A 22,459-nucleotide genomic window follows, 5' to 3' on the forward strand; every position below is an offset into this window, starting at 1 on the left:
ATGAAATCAGTAATGTGATACCAAGAATTAGGCATTTTGTATAGGAGCTTTGGGGAAAGCGTTTGGGTTCCAAAGTCTGGGGCTTTATGGGAAAAAGATGTTAAAAAGCCAGGACATCATCCCTTCCAAGTACAAGGTATCAGAAACTAGTCAGTACAAAGTACTGTGTAGGCTTTCCAGTCTTTAGCCTTTGTTCTGCTTCCAGAGACTTTCTGGAATTCTGCCTCCTTCTTCTATTCTGAAACAGCATTGGACTCTTCCAGCAGTGTAGGTGGAAATACAATACGAATAAACTTGCATATTCACCAACAAAAGATTGTGGGAGCATATGGCATTTTAAAAAAAAAAGTCGTTAGGCTGCTACCTTTACTGCTGTGCAGTAAAGATGTTAATTCCTGTTTTTTATAATTTGGGTATAGGCTAAGTATATTAGCATACATTTTCAAACCAAACATTAATCCGCCACCTCAGGGATCCACAAGAAAGAAACATAAGCTGAAATTTGTGAAAAATAAAGTGTGTTTGGAGAGGTGGTGTGCAGGAAGGTGACGCTGCCACGTGGTAAGTCATTTCTAGGCGGGGCTGAAACTGCTGAGGGGGTGACAGGACCCCAGTTGGCTCAGAGGCACTTGTACTGGTGTTGGAGCACTGCACAGCACCACGACATCTGGGTGCCAATTCAGCCGTGGCATCAGTGCTTCTCAAGTACAGGAGCCAGAGCTGACTTTAGTCAGCTTCCTGAACCCTTTCGGCTCAGGAATGCTCCTATTTGCCAACACAGACTTATGCCAGCAAAAAGGTCAGTGTAGTCCATTGTGCTGCATGGGGGAATTTCTCAGAGGTTGGGTGAGAATCGTTTTTGGCATGCTGGCTGTGGCACAGCAAGCCTCTTAGGAGATGGTGTGGCTGCGCCATCTTCAGGCACACCAAAACAAGCCCACCCCCCTCAGGACTGTGCAGTGTCCAACTTCTGATGACATTTCAGAGCCAACCCATCTACTTCTGAAAGCTGAAGAAATGGATTCCCATCCCAGTCCCCAAGGTAACAAACTAGCTATTAGTTGATAGGGGCTAGTTAAGATTATGGCTTGGTTACTGTGATCCATCTGCAGAAGCTGCTGATGATCACTCATCTTCCTACCTCTCCTCACCTCATCAGCCATTTCTAACTCCAGCAAAGTTTATTCCCTGGGTTGCACAACTGGTATGCAGTAATACCCAAGTATGTTGGTAGCAGTGTTGAGGGGAAAGAGGGCCCTGTGTCTTCCATGAGCTGAGCTCTGTTGATGGAAGAGGAAAAAGTGAGCAATTTTACTCCCTTCTCCTTCCCCACTGCAGCTTCCTAACCTGTGTTGCTGTTACTTCACATAGATTCTGTGACCCCCAGGAATGGCTGCATGGGAAGGGAAAGTCAGGAACTTCTTGCACTGGATCCAATCCAGTTGTTTACGTTCTTTTTTTTCATCAAGGAATTCTAACATGAATTTGTAGGGTTCCCTCAAGGTCTCACATTTAGGCATGGGGCATACCCATAATAGACTGAAACGAACTGCTCAACAGAATACATGTCTTGGGGCCAGGTCTGACTAGGTTTGCGAACTCCAGGTTGGGAAATTCCAGGAGAGTTTGTGGTTGAGGAGAGCAGAGTTTGGGGAGGGGAAACACCTCAGCTGAATACCATAGAGTCCACCCTCCAAATCAGTCATTTTGTCCATGGAAACAGATCTTAGTCATCTGGAGTTCAGTTGTAATTCTCCAGGCCTCACCTGGAGATTGGCAAACCAGTGGAAAGAAACAGCCTCTGGGTGGCTTAATACTACCCCACCTGCCTGACTCAACTAGGCCTGACTGCTTGGTATTGTTCGACCCCAGCCGCCCTATGAAAGCCAGAGTGGTGTAACAGAAATGACCTTGACATGGCATGATGCCATGGAGTTCACCCTCCACAAAAGCCATTGTCTCCAACCGAGAGAATTGAATTCTGAGTAGGGCCTGGCAGACCCAGGTCCAAATACCAATCTTACTGTGGAAGCTCGCAAGGTGATTTTGGGCCAATCACATGTCTTCAGTATAACCTGCCTTACACAATTGTTGAGCAGATAAAAAGGAGAGGAGAATAATGCAAGCTGCTTTGGTCCCCACTGTGGAGAAAGTTGGGGTATAAACTAAGTAAATAAATAATAAATGTAACTGAAGATGGGAGGCAGATGAAAGGTAGTTTGGTGAATGGCTGAGAAGGAGAGAAAGAGGCAAGGGAAGGGAAGGGGATGTGGAGGTTGCCAGGAGGAGGGCAAGAGGAAATAGTCTAGGGAGGGGGATGTAGTTGAACCTGAGATGGCAACTCTATCTTAGGGAATAGCTGGAGATTTGGTGCCTGGTGCCTGAGGAAGATGGGGTTTGAGGAGCAGAGGAATCTCAGAAGGGTATCATGCCATAGAGTCCACTTTCCATGGGAACTAGGATTGCAAGCGCCCAGGTGGGGCCTGGAGATCACCAGGAATTGCAGATGACAGAGTTCAATTCTCTCGGTTGGAGACAATGGCATCATGCCATGGCATCATGCCATGTCAAGGTCACTTCTCTCCCCAAATTTCTCTCCCCCAGGCTCCACTCCCAATCTCCAGGGATTTTTCAACCTGTAGCTGGAAACTTTAAGGGGCACATGATCTCTGTAGTTGGGAGATCTGTTGTGATTCTAGAAGATCTTTAGGTTCCATGGAGAGGTTGGCAACCTTATGAGAAAAGGAAACCGGCAAAGTGAAGAAGCAATGAGGCCCTGCAAGAAAGGGAAAGATGAAACAGTAAGGTGGGAATGTGAGGCCTCCCACAAGTCCTTGCAGGTCCCCATTTGTACAAATCTTAAACTCTAATCCCCACACTTAATACTTTAATTCATACTAAAAATCACAAAATTGAAGTCTAAAATATAAAATCAAACAAATCTGAGAGTTATGTCCCTACTAGGCCTCTGCGTTCAGCAGAGGCCAATTTGCTGGTAGTCCCTGGCCCCTCAATGATGCGGCTGGCCTCCACCCGGGCCAGGACCTTTACAGCTCTGGCCCCTGCCTGGTGGAACACTCTTCCTCCAGCTGTCCGGGCCCTGCGGGATCTTGGTGAATTCTGCAGGGCCTGCAAGACGGAGTTGTTCCACCGGGCCTTTGGAGCGTCCAGCCGCTGATAAGCGCCCCCTTTTATTCCCATGTAATTAGGGTCCATTATCATCTATAGGACCCATCCTTTCTTCTCCCCTCTTGGGAGGGTTTAATGAGGACTATTGCGGGCATTGTTCAGATGTTATTTGCTGCATTTTAATTTAAATTATTAAGAGCTTATTATGTATTTGTAATTTTATGTTGTTCACCGCCCAAAGCCCTTCGGGGGTAGGGCGGTATATAAGACTGAATAAATAAAAAATAAATAAATAAAAGTTACAAGTGATTAATTATGATAAATGATTAAAGCAGTCTTCCCGTTAGTTCTTCTTCATATGTTGTCCTCTGTTGTTTTAAAATAGAGGAGTATGAAGCTCTAATCCATAGCTAAGGCTTCTTCAGGTCATTTTGTTCCATTCTTTCACCTCTTGACAAAAATAGCATATTTCCCTCTTGCTAGTACATTCATTCGAAGAAAACTGTGTCTATAATCTGAGATCATTCTACAGAAAGATGGTAGCTACTAACTACCCCCAAGCTTGCCATAACATTTCCTGTGCTACCTATGTTATATGGCCAAATAAGCACCAAAGGGAAGTATATCAGTCATACGATGAAGTGTCATTCTCAACAGACCACACCGCATGTTGGTTCTAGGGCTGGGCACCCTTTTTTCCTTATTTTTCAGGTTCAGTTTGGCTTTTACCATATGCACACCCCTAATTGGTTCTTCACCACTGGTTGGTTCCACAATGATTACTTTTCCGTTTCCTGTCCGGTGGTTATCTGATGCATTTCCCAAACCAACTTTTTGACTCCATTTAAGTCCTCATGAAGAAGATCCTCTTCTCTGTATCAAACGTATGCTGTGTGCCAGGTAGCTTCAGATTACTTTAATATGAAACATAAGTTCATTTGGTGCTTGTTAGAAAGCATGAAAAGAGAATAGCAAACAAATCGGACCTGTATGAATTAAAAACATCAGATGGCAAAATCTTCAATACCTGATGGACTTCATCCCTATTTAGAATATCTCTACAATCAGGAGGCTGTTTCTTTGGAGTCACTGAAAATGTTTCGTGTAGCCTTTGTAAAAATGTAGGTTTGTCCTTATAGAACTATATTTAGGTTCCGTATGTTTTTGTTTCTAAAGTTAATATAATTCATGCCCTTTGGAGCTACGTATTTGCAATTCCCCTGAGTAAAAACAGCAATTACTGGAGCCTATGTAATAATTTGAACTGTATCAGGAGGTTCTAATTGTCTGCATACCTGGTAACACCCTTCACCGCTACTCTGTACCAAGCCACCATGCTTAACTCACATCTGATATTATGTGTTTCCTCAGTTCCACTAGAATACCACACAGTATTGACCACATTTGGTGAAAAGTCTAGAAACCAGAAAAGGACACAGGGAAATGAAAGGTGATGGATGTTTTGAGATTATACTATGGTTAGTGTTGTCATTGTTAATACACTGTATTTTGTAGAACTGTTTTTAGTAGGCCTCTTTTTTTTGCCAGTATCTTCTTTCTGCATAGTCCACATGAATGGTTTACAGTAATCTTCATTCACAGTTAAAGTTTGGCATTCGTGCGTTTAGGGTTGCCAGCTCATTTTTACTAGAGATCTAAAATTTTGTTGCTTTGTACAGCTACAGTTTTACCTTCTGTTCTGCAAATTGGTATTTTCAGCATCCAGCTCAGCCAAACAAGCTGTCCCTTATATTTTTCCAGTCAGACTTTCAAACAGCAACAGCAACAAGTTAAGTCACAGTATTCCGCTCCTTTGTTTCATTCCTATTTGAATCTCCACTGTAAGAAGATGGAATTTTCTTGGTGGTTCGAAATGGTTTTGAAAGGGCTGAAATTCTCTACTTCTTCTGTGCTGTTATAATGAGGGAAGGCTGGTATGTAGCTGAACGAATGAAAAACTGGTGGTTGCTTTAGAACTTAATCTGTTTTGAGTTATTTTTAATGCTTTTGCATTTTCAAAATGTCATCCATACCTCAAAAATATTTGAAACTATATATAAAAAAGTAAAAGAAAATTAAAAGGGTCTGCCTTACCAGAAATGTGCCAAGCAGGCTTGGCAAGACATCGTTTAGAATTAATCAAGCATTGTTGAAACATTCTGACCTTCAGAATACTTAATACCTGCATATGAACACTGCATCACAAAGTGTGTAACTGAGCATTAGCGGCTTCAAAGTGCCTTTTCTAGCTCTGAACATTGCCCAGGTAGATTGATAACATACATAAACTGTAAGCACCATGCAGTCATTGAAGTACTCTTTACATAAGCAGGCCAGAGGGGCTGGTAACAAATGAACTCTGGGACCTAACAGCGCAACTATTAGGCAATTCTTGCAGCAAAATATGCAGCCCTTTATATTTTTCTCTTGGTTTATTTTAAGCAATTGTTATTGATTTGATAAGACTGCTGGCAAGTCTAGCTTCTTTTCGACAGTTCCTCTCAGTGTACATTGCAGTATCTCTTTCCTTCTGTCAGGCCGCAACTTATAGATAATTTAAATGAAGTAGTATCTCATTGTTCAACTGGATAAGACCACTGGGAGATTTGTAAATGGATCACCCAAGCATTTATTGGTAATTAGCCATTTTGAGATGTATAGATGGGATTGGCACCAGGGCAAGGGAGCTTAACCCTTTCCCTCTCACACTGTTCCCAATTTCAAATCTCTCCCATCTCCCTGCAATGGACTGGCAACTTAGATATTCCCTCGTTAGGGCACTGTGGAAGGGCATTTGAAACTGGGAAAATGGTGGAAGGGGGATAGTGTTACCCAGAGGTGGAATCCAGCAGGTTCTCACCAGTTCCCGAGAGTGGGTTACTAATTATTTGTGTGTGCCGAGAGGGGGTTACTAATTGGGTCTGCTTTTCTGTTAGAAATTCCATTAGGTCCAAAAATCATAAAGTCCTGTTGTTTCCTATGTGGCTGGTTAGCGAAGGTAGAAAACGGGATAATTCTCCCTGTTGGGCTGTTTTAAAAACATGTTTTAGAAATATGGTAAAGTTCCTTGTTTAAGGAAGTCTCCTTCTTTTGATTTCCAGAAACAAAATTAAGTATTTGAAAGTATTAAGTATTTGACAGGCAGTCAATTAGAGGAGAAGTCGTTGTTTCTGTTGGCAGTAGATGATAGGACTTGCTATAATGAGTTTAAATTATGGACAGAAAGATACCAGCTGGAAATTAGGAACTTTTTTTTACAGTAAGAGTTTTTTACAGTAACAGATAAATTATTAATGCCCCGCCCCCGGAATGCCCGGCCATGTTTCCGTCGTGCCCCGTGCAGCCCCATTGGCACTGCGCCACTGTTTGAATCCCACCACCATGGGAACCTGTTACTAAAATTTTTGGATCCCACCACTGGTGTTACCCCCCCCCCCAGCTGTTATTTACTAATTTTGAAAACATTAGAGATGCATGCATGAGACTCCTGCCATCTTGTGTACTTTGACCCTCAGTATAAGCATAGCAGCAAGTTAAAGAAATGGTTGTTGAATCTGAATTCTGAAGTTGATAAGTAAGGAGCTGATTAATTAAGGGTTTTAATTAAGGGATTGATTTTTCAATACTATTTTAGTCTGGAAATAGTTAAGCAGTTTTAATGGTCTGCATTTTTATGCTGGGGTGGGGTTTTATGCTGGATTTTAATTAATTTTTAGTCCTTTGTTTTTATTATTAATTTTTTTTTGCAATTTCACCTTGGGATAATTCCTGGAGTGGCAGCATAAAAATATTTTGTAAATAGATTAATATATGATGTTCTGTGTATGTGTTTGCAAAATCATGATTATCAGAAAGTAACATTAAATATAATGTCCTATGGTTGTTCAGATAAAGTTGATCATATTCAACCTGGAACAGGGGAGGAGAAACAGAACGATGTCTTGATTCATGTCGAAACTCTTACTTCAGGCTGGATATCAAGTTCAGATTGCCAGTTTCATCAAGAACCACAAAAATGGAGAATTGCATCTCCTGCTGTAATCCACTCCTATTACTTTGACTGAGGTACCATTACCAAGAGGTAACTATCTGGATGTAAGCCTGCGCCCAGACTCAAACCCCTCACACTGAGGCCCCAAAGTTGAGATACTTACCTGGTCTGCAGTCATCAGAAGGAAGGAAAGGTGCCAGGGAACAGGCTGCCTGCCTAAGGCAGACAAGAGACTCTACAAGAGCAAGATGACCAAAGAAGAACACCTAGGCCAAGGAAACAGATGAAGCCAGCCAGGTCTGGGTGAAAGGAAAATATATATATAGGTCACAAAAATGTATGAAATAAATAAATGTTACTAGAAAATATAATTCCACTGTGGGTAGATTGATGAAGTTAACCATCTCTCATTAAAAAGGAATTGTTTTGTCTGAATCGTACTGCAGTGCAAATTTCTGTTTGCTGTAACAGTGGAGTGATTTTGCCTCCTCGTCACTGCCACTCACAAAGAGCCCTGTGGCTTTTTCAGCAAGTTCCACATAGCATTCAGCTTTTCAGGAATCTCATAGCTACTGAGGAAACAGAAAAGGAGGGCATGAGAAATCTTTGTCTGTGAATGCCTTCTGTTCATGGTTCATTGTTGGGCTCTAGAAGTTCAGCCCAACAATAAGTATGAACTCAATTATTCTCATCCCTGAAATCCACAGACATTGCAACATTATCAGTACTGCTGGCATTTAAGTCAGCTTTCTTCCTTAAAAGTTTTACAGCAGCTGCATTGATAGTACATTAAAGAGATTTAAAGAGATTACTGTGCAAGTTTCAGAAAACTGGCAGTGGGGGAAAATGTTAACACAGAATATGGATAAAACGTATTTAAATGTGCAAGATACAATTTAAACGTCTATGCTGAACCACTTTTAAAATGTCACGTTAAAATGTCATGTAAGCCTGAGCTACTCAGATCATTTTTGATCATATCAGCAAAATATTTTTGGATTGGATCCTAAAGAACAGCAAGCAGAGTGAACTTGCAGAAGGGGTTTATGCTACCTTCTACTTTGTGCCCTCAAAAATCGCACCTGGACATTCAGAGACCCTTAGGAATGGCATGGGGAGTTGTAGTCAGAAAAGGAGACTGGCACAAATGTTTCACCAGTGCCTACTGTATATATCATGGAAGTGATGGTGCAAAAGATGGGGAGGGCCATTTACTGGTGGTTTTCCCTTCTGGCTGGAGGCCTTCATCCCACAGTTTTTGGTCTAGCCTTTCACCCAGCCTCCACCCCAGCAGCAGTCCCAAACCCTCACACTTACCTGGTTCAGCGGCGAAAAAGCCTTTTTGGTGGTAGCGCGGGATGGAGTTGTGCTGAAGCTCCACCTTGCTGCTGGGTCCTGTGCCAGTTGGGAAGCCCACAACATCTGACTCCTGCAACAACTGCTAGTTGCCTGCCAATTGCATTTTGGCCAATGAGGAGCAGCCAGCAGCCTGCTCACACTACAACAGGGAATCTCTTACAGCTGGCTAGAACTCTCAGTTAAATGACAGGCACCTGGACAGGGGGACAGGCAAAAGGACACATCCTGGGCAGGCCACATTAAAGGCTAGGAAAGAATGGGGTGGGATTGATCTAGCCTCAAGGAGTAGGGGTGGTATAGAATACAGGCCAGGGGAATAGAATAAAAGGAGAGCTTTTATTCAAGCTGGGGAGGAGTGAAGAGATGCTGAGTCTAGTCTAAAGGCTGAGGTCTCTCAGAGAAGAGGGCTGGGTGCAACAACCCTTTCTTTTTTACATGAAGTCCAGCCTCCATAAACTCCCCTGTGCTAATTCTCATTCAAAAAGTTAAAAAAATAAAATAACTTTTGGTGTTTGTTACCTCTGCCACCCTCAAAGATTTATAAGAGATTAGGCATTGCAACAAATCATTCCTGAGAATTTAAAGTGTGACAAGATTAATACATTCAGTTACGGTAGTCTATGGAAACTGCACATACACTGGCCAGCCGTTCTGTTCCCCTCCACCTTCCCCCCCCCCCCACTTTAAGATTATACGATGTCTGCCTAATAAACATTGCGATGTGATTTCACCCCATGGGTCAGTAATGACTGGGTGCTTGCACAAGGATTGATTTGACTACTGTTACCTTTTTAAAAGGGGATAATGATGTAGCAAGGGAAATGGCTCCCTAGAATCCTAATTTTACGGAGTTTTAATGTACTTCTCACATGCACCTTTCAAGCTAGCCAGCAAGAGGTCTATCTAGAGTGATCTCTGAGTGACCTCCCTCTCCCAAATAATTATTTCTGTGGAACCCTTGTCTTATCTCTTCTTCTTTTTTGCTATCACGTCACATCTGATTTATGCTGACCCCTGTTGGGCTTTCAAGGCAAGAGATATTGACAGGTGTTTTGCCATTGCCTGCCATGACATCACTACCACGATATTCTTTGGATGTCTCCCATCATAATACTTGCCAGGGTCAACCCTGCTTAGCTTCTGAGATCTGACAAGATCAGGCTAGGGCTATTCAGGTCAGGGCATCTAATCCCTTAGCCTTTTTTTAAACTGCTATTGGCAACAGGTATATTTGGAAAGTTCGTTGCAGTTTTTTCTCTGCTACTGTTTGCCCTCCTGTGACTTCCAAACATCAGTATGTGATATCCAGAAAATACTGACAAGGTAATTAATCACAAAATAAAAATGCTTTGCCTAACAGCCCAGCCAATTCAGCCCAAAAGGTGTCTTTCTCATAAATTATTTAAAAATACTTCTAGATGCTAGAAACCAGGCAGTCCTATTTAGCAAACTGGAAAAATATCCCACATTGGGCATATCATTTGACAATATCTTCCACCTTGGGACCAGTATTTAGTATTGGTAAAAGGAATTGGTTTAGTGTTCACTTCAATGAAAAGACACCTGGCTGCTATTGCTACTTATCATGATCCTTCGAATGAGAGATGAGTTTTTGGCAGAATATCTAAATATTTTCTGAAAGGCTTAATTATCTGTTTTCCAGTAAAATTATATGTGCCCCAATGAATCTTTCCCCTAGTATTTTCCTTGTTAATGTTTGAACCTTTGAACCTATGGCTACTTGCTCTTACTCTACTTACTTGTTCTAGCTACTTACCATATTTAACACTTGAAAAGGGGTTTATTTTGGCAGTGGGGATACATTTGGCCACTCGCCTTGGTCACGTGGGGAAACATTTGGCCACCTGCCCCCTCCCTCCCACTGCAGAGGCCAAAAAAGACAACCAGGGGCTGGTGAGACAGTGGGCATGCCGATGATCAGGCGAGAAAGGTGGGTGGGTAAGCTATGGCTCACACCCCCCCACTCACTCTCTGCTCACCCGTTCACCCGCCCTGTTCACCGGGGGGGGGGGTGTCAGTACTTATCCTGGGTGCCATTTCTTGCATTTCTATGCCCCTGATTTTCGTATTGTGAGAAAGAGAAATTTCTCTCTGACAACATTTTCTACCCCATGCATAATTTTATAACTTCAGTCACATCCCCCCTCAGACGTCTCCTCTCCAAACTAAAGAGTCCCAAACGCTGCAGCCTCTCCTCATAAGGAAGGTGCTCCAATCCCTCAATCATCCTCATTGCCCTTCTCTGCACTTTTTCTATCTCTTCAAGATGACACTTAGGCTCATTCCGCAAATGCAGAATAATGCACTTTCAAACTGCTTTCAGTGCTCTTTGAAGCTGTGCGGAATAGCAAAATCTACTTGCAAACAGTTGTGAAAGTGGTTTGAAAACGCATTATTTTGTGTGTGCAGAAGGGGCCTCTGTTACCTATAACCGCTGTGCTGTTTATCAAGTAGTCATTTATACAGTCATACTTCCAACCCTGTGAATCTGCTGTGACCTCATTGGATGCCATAATTTGATAGGGCTCCACCCACTCACACCATGACTTGAAGGCAGAGGGGGCAGAAGGATCACTTTTCACTCTGATACTTGCCAGAATGTTTTGTAACTGGCCTGCCCGTTCCACGTGAGTCTCAACAGAAGCCAATTAATGAATACATTATAGATAAGAATAACCTACTTTTCATTTCATCAGTTTTTTGTAAATTTTCTTTGGATAGTTTTATTGGGGTATTCCAACATTGGTCATCAATCTGGATATTGCATAGTAAATTTGTATAGTAATTGGATATTGTATAGTAAATTTTCTATTCATACTAAAAATACTTTAAAATCCAGAAGAACACATGAAACAGATGCAATTTTCTTAACAATTTATGCTGACAAGAATCATGGCCATATTTTTCTGTAACTGGCTAGATCAGGGACAAACTTTCTTGCACTCGGTAATGTCTTTAAATGAAAACCCTAAATTCAGGCACTGTCATGTAAGTACATGAATAGGCAGTCATCTTTCCCCACAAACTAACAAGTTCCACTAATCTGCTTGATCAGCTATTGGACAACTTACTTTTTCTGGTTTTATGTACTAGTTATGTAAATCAGTTTAACAACTAAAACAGGCAAGATGTCTCCATATTGTGCTTCATCATCTTGACATCAGACTAGAAAGCTGGTGGTATTTAAAGAGGGGGGCGACAACCTTAGCATGTGTGTTTTGAGATTGATAACAAACTGTAGTTCAAGCTTTAATGACTAGAGAGGAGCTAAGAAACTTCAAAAGGTAGTGTGATGAATGTTTTTGACAATGTGTCGGCTAAATGTTAGACAGAATCTTTGTAAATCCTCTCAGTTTAAGTAGTTTAAATTGGAAGTTTTGAACTTTTCTGTCGTGAGTGTATGCTAAAGATGTCATGGTACCTTTGAGTTGAGAAGATCCATTTATTGAAAAACATGAGATATAGTCTAAGTTTGTCTCTCATGCCTGACCAAAAGAAAAATGCAACGTCTCCTACCTGATTATATTAGTAATATCCCAGTAACAATATTTTCCCCTTTTCTTTTTTTGTCCAGAGATGAGTAATTTCGGCAGTTATATAAGACCTTTGACCCACTCCTACCAAGTGTTTTTAACAGCAATCTAAAAGCTGTCTGATATTGATTGAAAGGACTCTTCAGTAAAATAATCCAATAAAGTAATAATACTCTTGAGCAGCTTTCAGTGTCTCTCCTTCTTGGTGATCTAACACAGGGGTCTGCAACCTGTGGCTCTCCAGACGTTCATGGACTACAATTCCCATCAGCCCCTGTCAGTATGGCCAATTGGGATTTGTAGTCCATGGACATCTGGAGGGGCTGATGGGAATTGTAGTCTATGAACATCTGGAGAGCCACAGGTTGCAGACTCCTGATCTAACACATAGGTGTCAAACTCGCGCCCCTCCAGATGATTTGCATCATGCTGGCAGGGGATAATGGGAACTGTAGTCCATAACATCTGGAGGGGTGTGAGTTTGACACTTGTGATCTAACACCTTCCCGAACAAGTTAACTTTTCATATAGCAATAAGAGGATGATTTTTATTTTTCTGGGAAAGAGTACATAATGCAGATTTTTTTCCCAACTGCAGCTGTTGGCAAATTGCTGAGTATTGTGTCATAACAATACAATGGACAGTTTTGTACTATCACTTGGGTGTCTCTTTACATTCTTTCTGTGGCAGGATTAAGGAATGCTCATGAGGATGTACTGCTTTGTAGTTCCTGAACAAGTAGATCCTTTTCATTTATGTTGTGCCTCCGTCAAGAGATCAGTATCCTGTCAGAAGTTAGATCCTAAATGCATGCAATGCTAAGAAAGAAACTAAGTGCAGTAACGTTTGATAATACCCATCTCATTGAGAAGCAAAGTGTTACGCTCCCTTGTGGTGGTGTGAGGTTTAAGTTTTCACTATAATGTTTTTTTTATAACCCAACCTGAAGAGCAGGTTGAATGTAATAAGAAAAAAAAATTCAGCGTGTGTTCGTTCTAGGTCCACTGTATGTCATGTTGCCGTCCTTCAGGCATTGCATTCAAAATTGTCTGTAGCCATAACGTCTGTTTTCAGAATGAGAAAATGTGAGAGAATCTTTTGTTGGATTTGTAGTTGGATTTGTAGTTCTATTGAACTAGTAGCTTAACGAGTAGTATAGTAATAATTTATCATCAGAGAGAGAACTTGTATATTTTGGTCTTTTGCAAAACCTGAAAAACTCCCCACCAAATAGACATATTCCATATATATTGAGAAAGATCAATCAGGACAATGCAGAATTTATCCTGATTGCCCCATTCTGGCTGAGGCAGATCTGGTTCACAGAACTTCTGTCCAGAGTGGAGGGTGTCCCAATCTCACCCCCTGTTCAGCATGACCTCTGGCCAGATGGGTTACTGAGTCTACCAGGGAATGCTAAAAGGGCATTGGCAGGGAGTATCCTTTCAGGTTAAGTTGCATTACAGGTTAAGGTGCATTTAACAGGGTCCTACTGTCTGACATCTGCAGATCAGTCACGTGGTCCACTGGGGACCTTTGTCAAGCATTACACCATCAATCTGATGTCAAGGCTCATTCCGCACAAGCAGAATAATGCACTTTCAAACTGCTTTCAGTGCTCTTTGAAGCTGTGCGGAATGGCAAAATCCACTTGCAAACAGTTGTAAAAGTGGTTTGAAAACGCATTATTTGGCCTGTGCAGAAGGGGCCCAAGAAAGGAAGCAGAAGTTGGAAAATCACTGTTCCAGTCTATGGTTCAGGAAGAGGGCTGTGGACTATACCACTATATGTTATATATTATCTGTTTGTTGTACGTATTATACTCTTATTACATTGCTTTCTACCTTTGTAATACCATTATTGTCTGCAATGTAATGTCTTTTGCTTTATTTCAAATTGCTATTATCCCAGTCTTATTGAATTACTTATTTGATGTATCATATGACTGACTGCGTTGTCTTACACTGTGTAATCTATTGTGAGTCATGGTGAGAAAGGTATACAGTAAATAATTAAATAAAATGCACAGGATGTACACTAAATAAATAATTAAATAAAAATGCTTGGGATATGGCTGTAAGTAGAATTCTTTTCCATGTGAATATACATGCGATCAAGCAACAGAGGCATGATCCCTGAGTTGCAAACACTACAATAAGATTCCTGTGGGGGAGCATATATTAGCAAAAGAAGACTTATGTGCTCACATACCTCTGGGCCTAAATCTCTTATTATTTGTCTCCTGTTGGGTCAAAAATTATTTCCCCAGCAGTAAGATTTCTGCAGGACTATTGATGAACACTGCCCCTTTCTCTCTTTTTCTTTGGTTTGTTCTGAGTCTGCTACAACAGCATTTTTACCTCTTCGTTCCTTCATCTCTCTGTCTGTCTGTCTGTCTCTCTCTCTCTGTGTGCATTACTCCAACATGACGTTACTCTCTCTCCGCTGTCCCTCTTTAGGCTTTTAAAATCAGGACTCTTCAGCCTTGCTAACAGCTCATTCTGTTCTAACCTGTTGCTTAAATAATTCACCTTTGGTAGATTTATGACAGGCCTTTTAACCTCAACTTCTTTCTTTTTTAACATAAAGAATTTACACAAGAAAGATTTGACAGATTTCACACTAACCCCTGTTGGGGCAAGACAAATGATTGATGGGTCCCAGCCTTTTTTCTTTTTCTTTTTTTTTTTGCACACCACCCTGGCTGGGAGAAGCTGTCTATTTGCAGCCTTGATCTGAAATTGCTCCTACAATTTATACTTTTAAAAAAATGCATGAGATCTATATATAGATCTCATGTTATAGATCTCATGTTGGGTCTAGTTTGGCCCTAAAATCTGGACCTTCAGAGTGATTGTCTTAAGAACATAAGAATGTTTATTTTTTCAGAGATACTTTAGGTTATCTTTCATAGTGTACAGGTTTGGACTGGATGGTCTCTAGCCCCCTTCCACTTTTAATTCTATGATAAGAAGATCCTGCTGGATCAGACCAGTGGTCCTCCTAGTCCAGCATCCTATTTTACAATAGTTATCAGCTGACCTGGAGAGCAAATAGAACATAGAGACCAAGGTCCCCCCTGCTACCGCCTCCCAGTCCTGGTATTCAAAGGTTGCTGGTTCCTTATATGGTAACTCCATTCAGTCACTATGCCTAGTTGCCATTGATGCTCCTCCCCTCCATCTGTCTGCCATTGATGCTCCTCCCCTCCATCTCTTCCAGTGATTTTCACAAGTTGCATAAAGAAGTATTTCCTTTTGTCTGTCCTGAACCTACTGCCCAACCATTTCATTGGGTGCTCATAAGTTCCATTATAATGTAAAGGGAGAAAAAAATTCTCTCAATCTACTTTCTCTACCTCATGCATCATTGTATAAACCTTTATCATGGCTGTCTTTTTTTTCTAGGCTGAAAATTCCCAGACTCTCCAGTGTTTCAGGCTTTTCAATCCCAGACTCTTCGCGGCCTGGAAAACCCATTTAACTAGTCTTCAGTGTTCTCTCAAAGAGAAGGAGCTCCAACTCACTAATCATCTTGGTTGCTCTCCTTTATAATTTTTCCAGTTCTACATTTTCAAGATACAGCAACCAGAACTGTACCTAGTATTGTACCTGAGGCTGCATTAATCCCTTACTTAATATTTCCAGGCATAGAATTTGCATTATTTTTACCACTGCTCTCCTCAAGAGAGAAATACCATTTGTAAGACACTTAAATATACAATTGGCTCGCTAACTTAGGCCCCTTCCGCACAAGCAAAATAATGCGTTTTCAAACCACTTTCACAACTGTTTGCAAGTGGATTTTGCTATTCCGCACAGCTTCAAAGAGCGCTGAAAGCAGTTTGAAAGTGCATTATTCTGCATGTGCAGAATGAGCTCTAGAGATTTCATACCAGTGGTTGGCCACAGAAATATGCAGTGTGAACAGACTCTTCAGGTAACTCAACCAGTCCCCGTGAGAAGTAGTTTTATAAGTGATGCAGCTCTGAAACTGAGCATGTAGAAGTGTTTTTTATATCTTTACATATGGCCATAATGTTTGAATCAATCCTCGGAAAGAGTTTTAATAACATATTTTGCTCCATCGGTCTGACTGTAAGACTACCTTTAAAAACTTGTTTTCTGCATAGTTTTCCCTTTAACTGACAGTAGATTCCTGGAGAGCTGTACGTGATAGATTCATCTGTTGAAAAATTGCATGGGTTAGATATCCAACATGTATATATCCATAGGAAAAGTGAAGGAGCCATCCAGTGGTTGCTTGATTTCATGTTCATCTTGCCCTTGATGATAATCTCTTAACTGCAGAACATTGCCTTTCCATTTGTTTGGAAAGGACTCATTGAGACTCAGTGAATATGTAATAAAATATATAATGTGTCCTTTTTTTTTCATCTTGTATCACAAAATCAAATGAATGTGCACTTCTGTTGTTGCCGTAGAGCTTATCTCGTTTAGATTGCGAGTGCCTTTCAAAGTATGGAATATCTGTGTCGGAAAGCCAAACATTTTACTTCCTTGTTCTCTGGCCAGCACTAAGCAGTTGCAAGGTCAGGTGTAGTACATACTTTCAACTGCCTGTCATTTAAAAATGAATTTAGTGGTAATTTCTTTTAAAGTTTTTCAGCTTTAAAAATTACAAAATTAAGGAAAGGGAATCAGTAGTTGTGCCTAGTACAAGTAACAAGTTTTGCAGCTGCCATCTTCCACATCAACAACACGTGAAAGATCTTCAGGCTTAATCTGTAGTTTTGAACAGCCATCATATAAGGCCTGTGTTATAAACAGAAATCGGTAATTTTGAATTGTACATTTTAATGATTTTCAACATGCATTTTTAATTTCATAAAATAAATTCATAGAGTCTCATTGAATACTTGACATGAATACAGTAACTCCTATTATATTAAGCTCCTAGGAAAAACTGTTGTGCTTCTTATTACAGTTTCAAATTTGTTCTTCTTGAAGAGTAGATTACTTGTATGTTAATTGTAGAAGAGGGCATGTAAGTTTCTGAGATATCTATAGGTGTCTCTTACCTCCATATGCAGCATATTTTTTTGTGATGACTTGAATTCCCTGGAATTTTGGACAAAACCTTAGCTGTGTTATGAAGAGGTACATCTAAACAATCTTCATTAATAGGGCTTCAGCAGAGACATTAACTCCATTAATGGAAAAAAATGTGGATGGCATCATTTCCCAGACTGCAAAAATTTGTCCAGATAGCAAATGTGGCAGCTTTGTCTTGGGGGTAGAATTAAGAAGGATTCCATAAGAACATAAGTACAGCCTGATTGATACAGCATACTGTTTCACACACTGCCAGCCAGTTGCCCTGAAGGCCAAACAACCCATAGAGACTGAGTCCCTCTCTGACTGCTGCCTCCCAGTACTTGTATTTGGAAGTCTTCTGACTCTGTATATGGTGACTCCCTTCACATGTTATTAATGTGTCTCTCCTCCATGAATCTGTCCAACCCACTTTTAAAGCTGGCTGTGCTCATGACCATCACTACCTTCGCTGGTGCCAAGTTCTACAAATCGAGTAAAGAAATGTTGTTTTTGGTCTGTCCTGAACCTATTTCCTAATAGTTTCCTTGGGTCCCTCAAGTATTATGGGATAAGATTTAGCTCCTCTATTTATCTCTCCATTTTTTCCCTTTTAAAATTCCCAGTGATATGGGGAAGTAGGAACCATACATTCCACCCTTTCACTGGTCCCACCACCTTCTTTGAAACTGTAATGGAGTATTTTAGCTAATGAGCATGCCAGCCTTATAAACAAAATACCCAGAAGCTTTAAAATGGTTCCAAAGGAAGGCCCCCATGTAACTGAAGTTAATTACACCGAAACCCCATTGAAATCTCTCTTATAAATGTAACTAGCTTTAGTTGAATCGGGCTTGAAATATGTAAATTGTTGCAGTTTCACATAAGCTTGAACCCCATTCTTAACAACCCTAATTATACAAATTTATATAGTAACAATATAGTTTCCTGGAATGGATAGGCAAGAAGAGGGGAAATCTGAAGCACTCGGGCAATCAAAGAAGCTCAAACATATTGTCAGTTATTTATACTATGTGTACAGGGGACTATGTTAATCTGAAAAAAAAGTTGCTGGTTATATTTGGAGATCAAGGGCTAAAACGGTTCCTTCAGGAAAAAACAGTACTGCACATGTTTTATGGAGGACTTCCATTATGTGACATGTTGTGTGTCTAATATATAACAAGATGGAATTGGGCAGATCTGAAGTTCTTTTTAGTGTTGATTAAAGTTTTTGGCATCAGCATAGGTTGAAGCTTTATAGCTTTTAATACTTTTAAGTTAACTTCTGGCATTACTTCAAAACAATTATGCAAGATCTATCACAAATACTTCTCTTATCTTATCTGAATAGCAATTTTATCCTGTTAATGATTTAAGCCTACAATATTCTGTCATTGTCTAAGAAAGAAGGGATTCTGTTGAATCTTTGTGCCACAAGTTCTTTTAGATACTTCTAGTGTATTCAGAATTTTGCTACTAAACTATAAGCTATAAAGTGAATTTCCTCCTATGTTTCTTGGCTTGCAATGCAAGATGGAGTGATTCAACCATGCTATTCAGGTTCAAAACAGATAAGACCTTGGAGATTCGTGATGGGATCTTCTCAGCAGTTTTTGAGCTGAATTGCAACTTATGAGGATCAGGACCGCAAGGGGAAATAGGATAGTTAACTATTTCATTCCCAGGCAGTTATAGAAATCAACACCACCATATTCCCACACACTATTAAAACTCTTTAATGAAGAGATAGGAAAATGGTGGGCACTCATCTTTTTAAAAATCTAATAAGCTGTTCAATAATCATGACTTCAGAAATGCAAGGCACAATTACCTCTGAAGATGAGTTATTCATCTGCAGCATTGTATTTGGAGTGGCTGAATGCTCCATATCTAATGGATAGGCAGGGTGGAATTACACCTCCCTCTTGGAGGAAGGCATAGCTAAGCAGCAAGTTGTGCAGAAGTGCATCAGGCACCTTGATTTTACAAGTGCCTAGTATTAATTTTTTTTCCTGCTGACACATTTTTCATGGTGAACAGTTTGGAGATTAGATATTTACAAGTGGAGACCTGCAGGAGCAGCTATCCCACTTCCTCCATCGTTGCTTTCTCCTGTCTCCCCCTTCTTTTCTCATTCTTTCACTCTTTCTCCCTCATGCCACTCCTTTTCTTACTCTCTATCTCTCTTCCATGCCTGTCATTTTCTCTCTGTTTCTGCCCCCATCACTCTTTCTCTCTCTTTCTGCCATCCTATCCTATCACTTTATCTTTATGCCCCTCCCCCTCACCATCTGCTTTCTTTCCCCTTCCCATAACAGTGGTAGTGGCAGCAGCTCTTCTGGAACCCAATGGATGTTGAATTGTAGCAAGCAGTCAGGTTGAGTCATGCAAGTGGGTTGTTTCAAGTCCCCCAAACTGTGCCTTCCTCAGACTTCACCACAACATCTCCTGGAATTTCCCAACCTGGAGCTGCTAACCCTAGGAATGGCTCAGTGAGTCCTCTTTTAAAGACCAAAATAGCTCTGGAAAAGGCCCTGCCACCCCTTCCCCCTGCCTTTTACTCACAGAAACTGAAGCATGGAATCCTGTGGCTGCCTAACAACAGCCACTGGGGAAATCCATTGCTTAAAGCTACAGGTGCACCTTTTATCATTGTGGGTTTTTTAAAAGCCACCTCCCTCATTTACTTTTATAGATTTCACCTCTTTTTTTGCAAATCTGGGACCCTTTTCAGGCTTCTAGAAACATCTGTCTTGCCCCTTCACATCTGTAGTCACTGGACTGAACTATCAAAACACTGTTAGAATATAAGATGAAGTAAAAACGATTATAAGTTTTAGAAAGGAAGCTCAGTGAAAGGGAGGTTTGTTGAATCTCATTTGCAAAGGCTCAGATATTGTTGACAATTATTTATTACTTCTACTACTAAATGTTGCACTCATTCAACATGGTTTGCTGATGATATTGTGAAACTTAATTTCTTCTTTGTACTGATGTTTTTCAGGGTTTGCAAGATGACTATTGCAGTCAGGTTCGCTTGACGGAAAAGAAATTGCAGCACAGAGATTTTGAGACACAGGAACAGGTATCAAGTTATTTCCTGATAGGTTTCTGCTCATGGGCAAGAAAGGTATATATATATTTTTTTAAAAAAAACTTTCTTGCTTGAAGGCAAAACCACAACTTCTGCTGAAAACGCAGGTGTACTTTACATATATAATAAAAAGATTAAACTTCTTTACCCCGTGGGCAAATTAATCGGCAATGACTTTCTCAAACTGATAGTTTAGGGGTTAAATGATGCACTGACTTTTAAATACCAATATTGCTTGTAATTTCATTTTTCAAGTATTTACTGTGGCAGGAAATATCAAGAATGATAATGCAGTTTAACTGAATACAGTTTTCAAGTTGACATAAAGTAGTACTTGGCTATATAACTTATATCTTTGGCCTCTTATCTGATTATGTATTAAGTCATTTGAAAAGTTGGAAACGGGTTGACAGCACTTAATACACATTCAAAAAATAAACTGTGATAGGATGAATGTTTTGAATAATGAAAAGAGAGCTTTAGATGATTTGGGTTTCTAAGTCCTGGCGAATTTTACTGTAGATTTACAGGTAATTAACTGAAAATCTTAAGCAACTGCTAACTGTTCAGTTTATTTAAAGATCCAAAGGGGGAAGGGCTTATGATTTAAGAGAAATACTGTCATGTGCCCCACAAGAACAATAAGACCCTTCTTAAACAAACTTCAGATCCCTGTTGTTTGGCCATAGATTAGCATAGGATGTTAGTAAGTTGCAAACCCACTTATGAGGTTTTTAAATGGTGGCTTGATGCCAAAATATTCATTACATTTTTACATTATCCATTTGATATAGTGATATCAAGAATCGTTGTAATCAAGTAGTCGCATTATAAGTACTATGAATGAGTCAGTACTGTCGCTATTCAGCTTTTAACCCACGCACACACAAGAATCCTTCTTCTGTATTACATGTTCCCCTTTTATCCTTGTGTTGTCTTGTTCAACAGTGCTAGGCAACACTGACGAATAGCAAAAAGTGTCTGACCCGTTCAGAACCTGGGTAGCCCTCTCACAGTCTTAAATCAGTCACAGCAAGCCACTGCTCATGTATCCAGTCTTCCTGCCTTCCTCTATCACCACAATTGGTGGTATTATGGTCCGCAGCAACAGAGCAGAGCAATGGAAGTCGTGGGTGACACTTCACCGGTGCCCCTGGCCAGCACTTTCACAGTGGGACGCAGACTGTTCCTCCCTTGAGGGTCATGGCACTGTGGTATTGCCACCTGCCTGCACTTCAGCACTCCGTACTACTGTTTCCTGAGATGAAACAAGGTACAAAGAAGAGGGCAGCAGTGGGCGTGGATTACCCACCTTGAATGGCAGAACAGAGTTCTACCAGACCCCTCACCTTCTTACTCTGGCTCTGCGTTCCATCAAGTCTGTGTGATATAGTGGATAAGAGCAGGTGGATTCTGATCTGGAGAACCAGGTTTGATGGTGGACATTTATCTGGTGAACCATATTTTTCCCCACTCCTACATTCCTGCTGGGTGGCCTTGGACAGTTCTGAAGAACTCTCTCAGCCCCACTTACCTGACAAGGAGTCTGTTGTGGGGAGAGGAAGGGAAGGGAGTTATTATGCCCATTTGAGTCTATTTACGGGAGAGAAGGGGGGTGGGGTATAAGTCCAAATTCCTCCTCTTCTTTTGAGTAGCACAACAGTAGCACAACTGGTCAAGAAAACAAATATTGAGGGAATGGCTGGCTGGCTGGCTTCAGGTGCTCCTTCTGGTATATCTTCGTGGTCTCCCATCCAAATACTAACTAGAGCTAACCTTACTTAGTTTCCCAGATATGATGAGGTTGGGCTAGCCTAGGCTACCCAGGTCAGGGTATAATTTGCCCAGGGCTCCAAAAATCCTTAGGCCAGCCCTGTATTACAGATTTTGGTTTCTAAACAGTCATCTCATTCTTCCTACACCTACATCTTGCATATATCAGCTATCTAAAGCCCCAAATCCTTGTTGTTATTCCTCACAACTATCTATAAGTTACACCTTTTAATAATGAAAAGAAGCAGTAGTTATACTAATCGTGTGAACAGACATGCCTCAAAGCAGCAGCTTCTGAGGTTTTTTCCCCCCTCCTGGTCAAACATGAGCTTCATTTTCTCCATTTTCACAGGTTCTTCAGGTTTTGCAGCAGTGTCAGTTTGATAACCTGGCAGCTGTGGTCCCTCTTCAAAGCAGCTTCACAAACGGAGTGTGGTTTTCAGTGCTGCATGAATATTCATGCGTGTATCTATCCATTTGTCAGCCTTTTTTAATCTCTTT

At 40.8% G+C, this 22,459-nt stretch overlaps 1 protein-coding gene across 6 annotated transcripts in view; it reads left to right on the forward strand.

The window, feature by feature from the left end:
- CEP112 (centrosomal protein 112) overlaps positions 1-22,459 on the forward strand; it is a 282,423-nt gene that overhangs the window by 225,619 nt on the left and 34,345 nt on the right. For 4 of the 6 annotated variants that reach the window (XM_048491015.1, XM_048491019.1, XM_048491018.1 and 1 more), the window contains one exon: positions 20,096-20,176. The exons of 1 other annotated variant lie outside the window; for it this stretch is intronic. In XM_048491015.1, coding sequence (XP_048346972.1) covers positions 20,096-20,176 — 81 coding nt within the window. Of the gene's footprint in view, positions 1-4,500; positions 4,571-20,095; positions 20,177-22,459 lie in introns of those variants that run through there. One more of the 6 variants, XM_048491021.1, reaches the window with a different exon arrangement.

This window comes from Sphaerodactylus townsendi, linkage group LG03 (genome assembly GCF_021028975.2).
Source record: "Sphaerodactylus townsendi isolate TG3544 linkage group LG03, MPM_Stown_v2.3, whole genome shotgun sequence".
In the NCBI taxonomy this organism is placed as follows: Eukaryota; Metazoa; Chordata; class Lepidosauria; order Squamata; family Sphaerodactylidae; genus Sphaerodactylus; species Sphaerodactylus townsendi.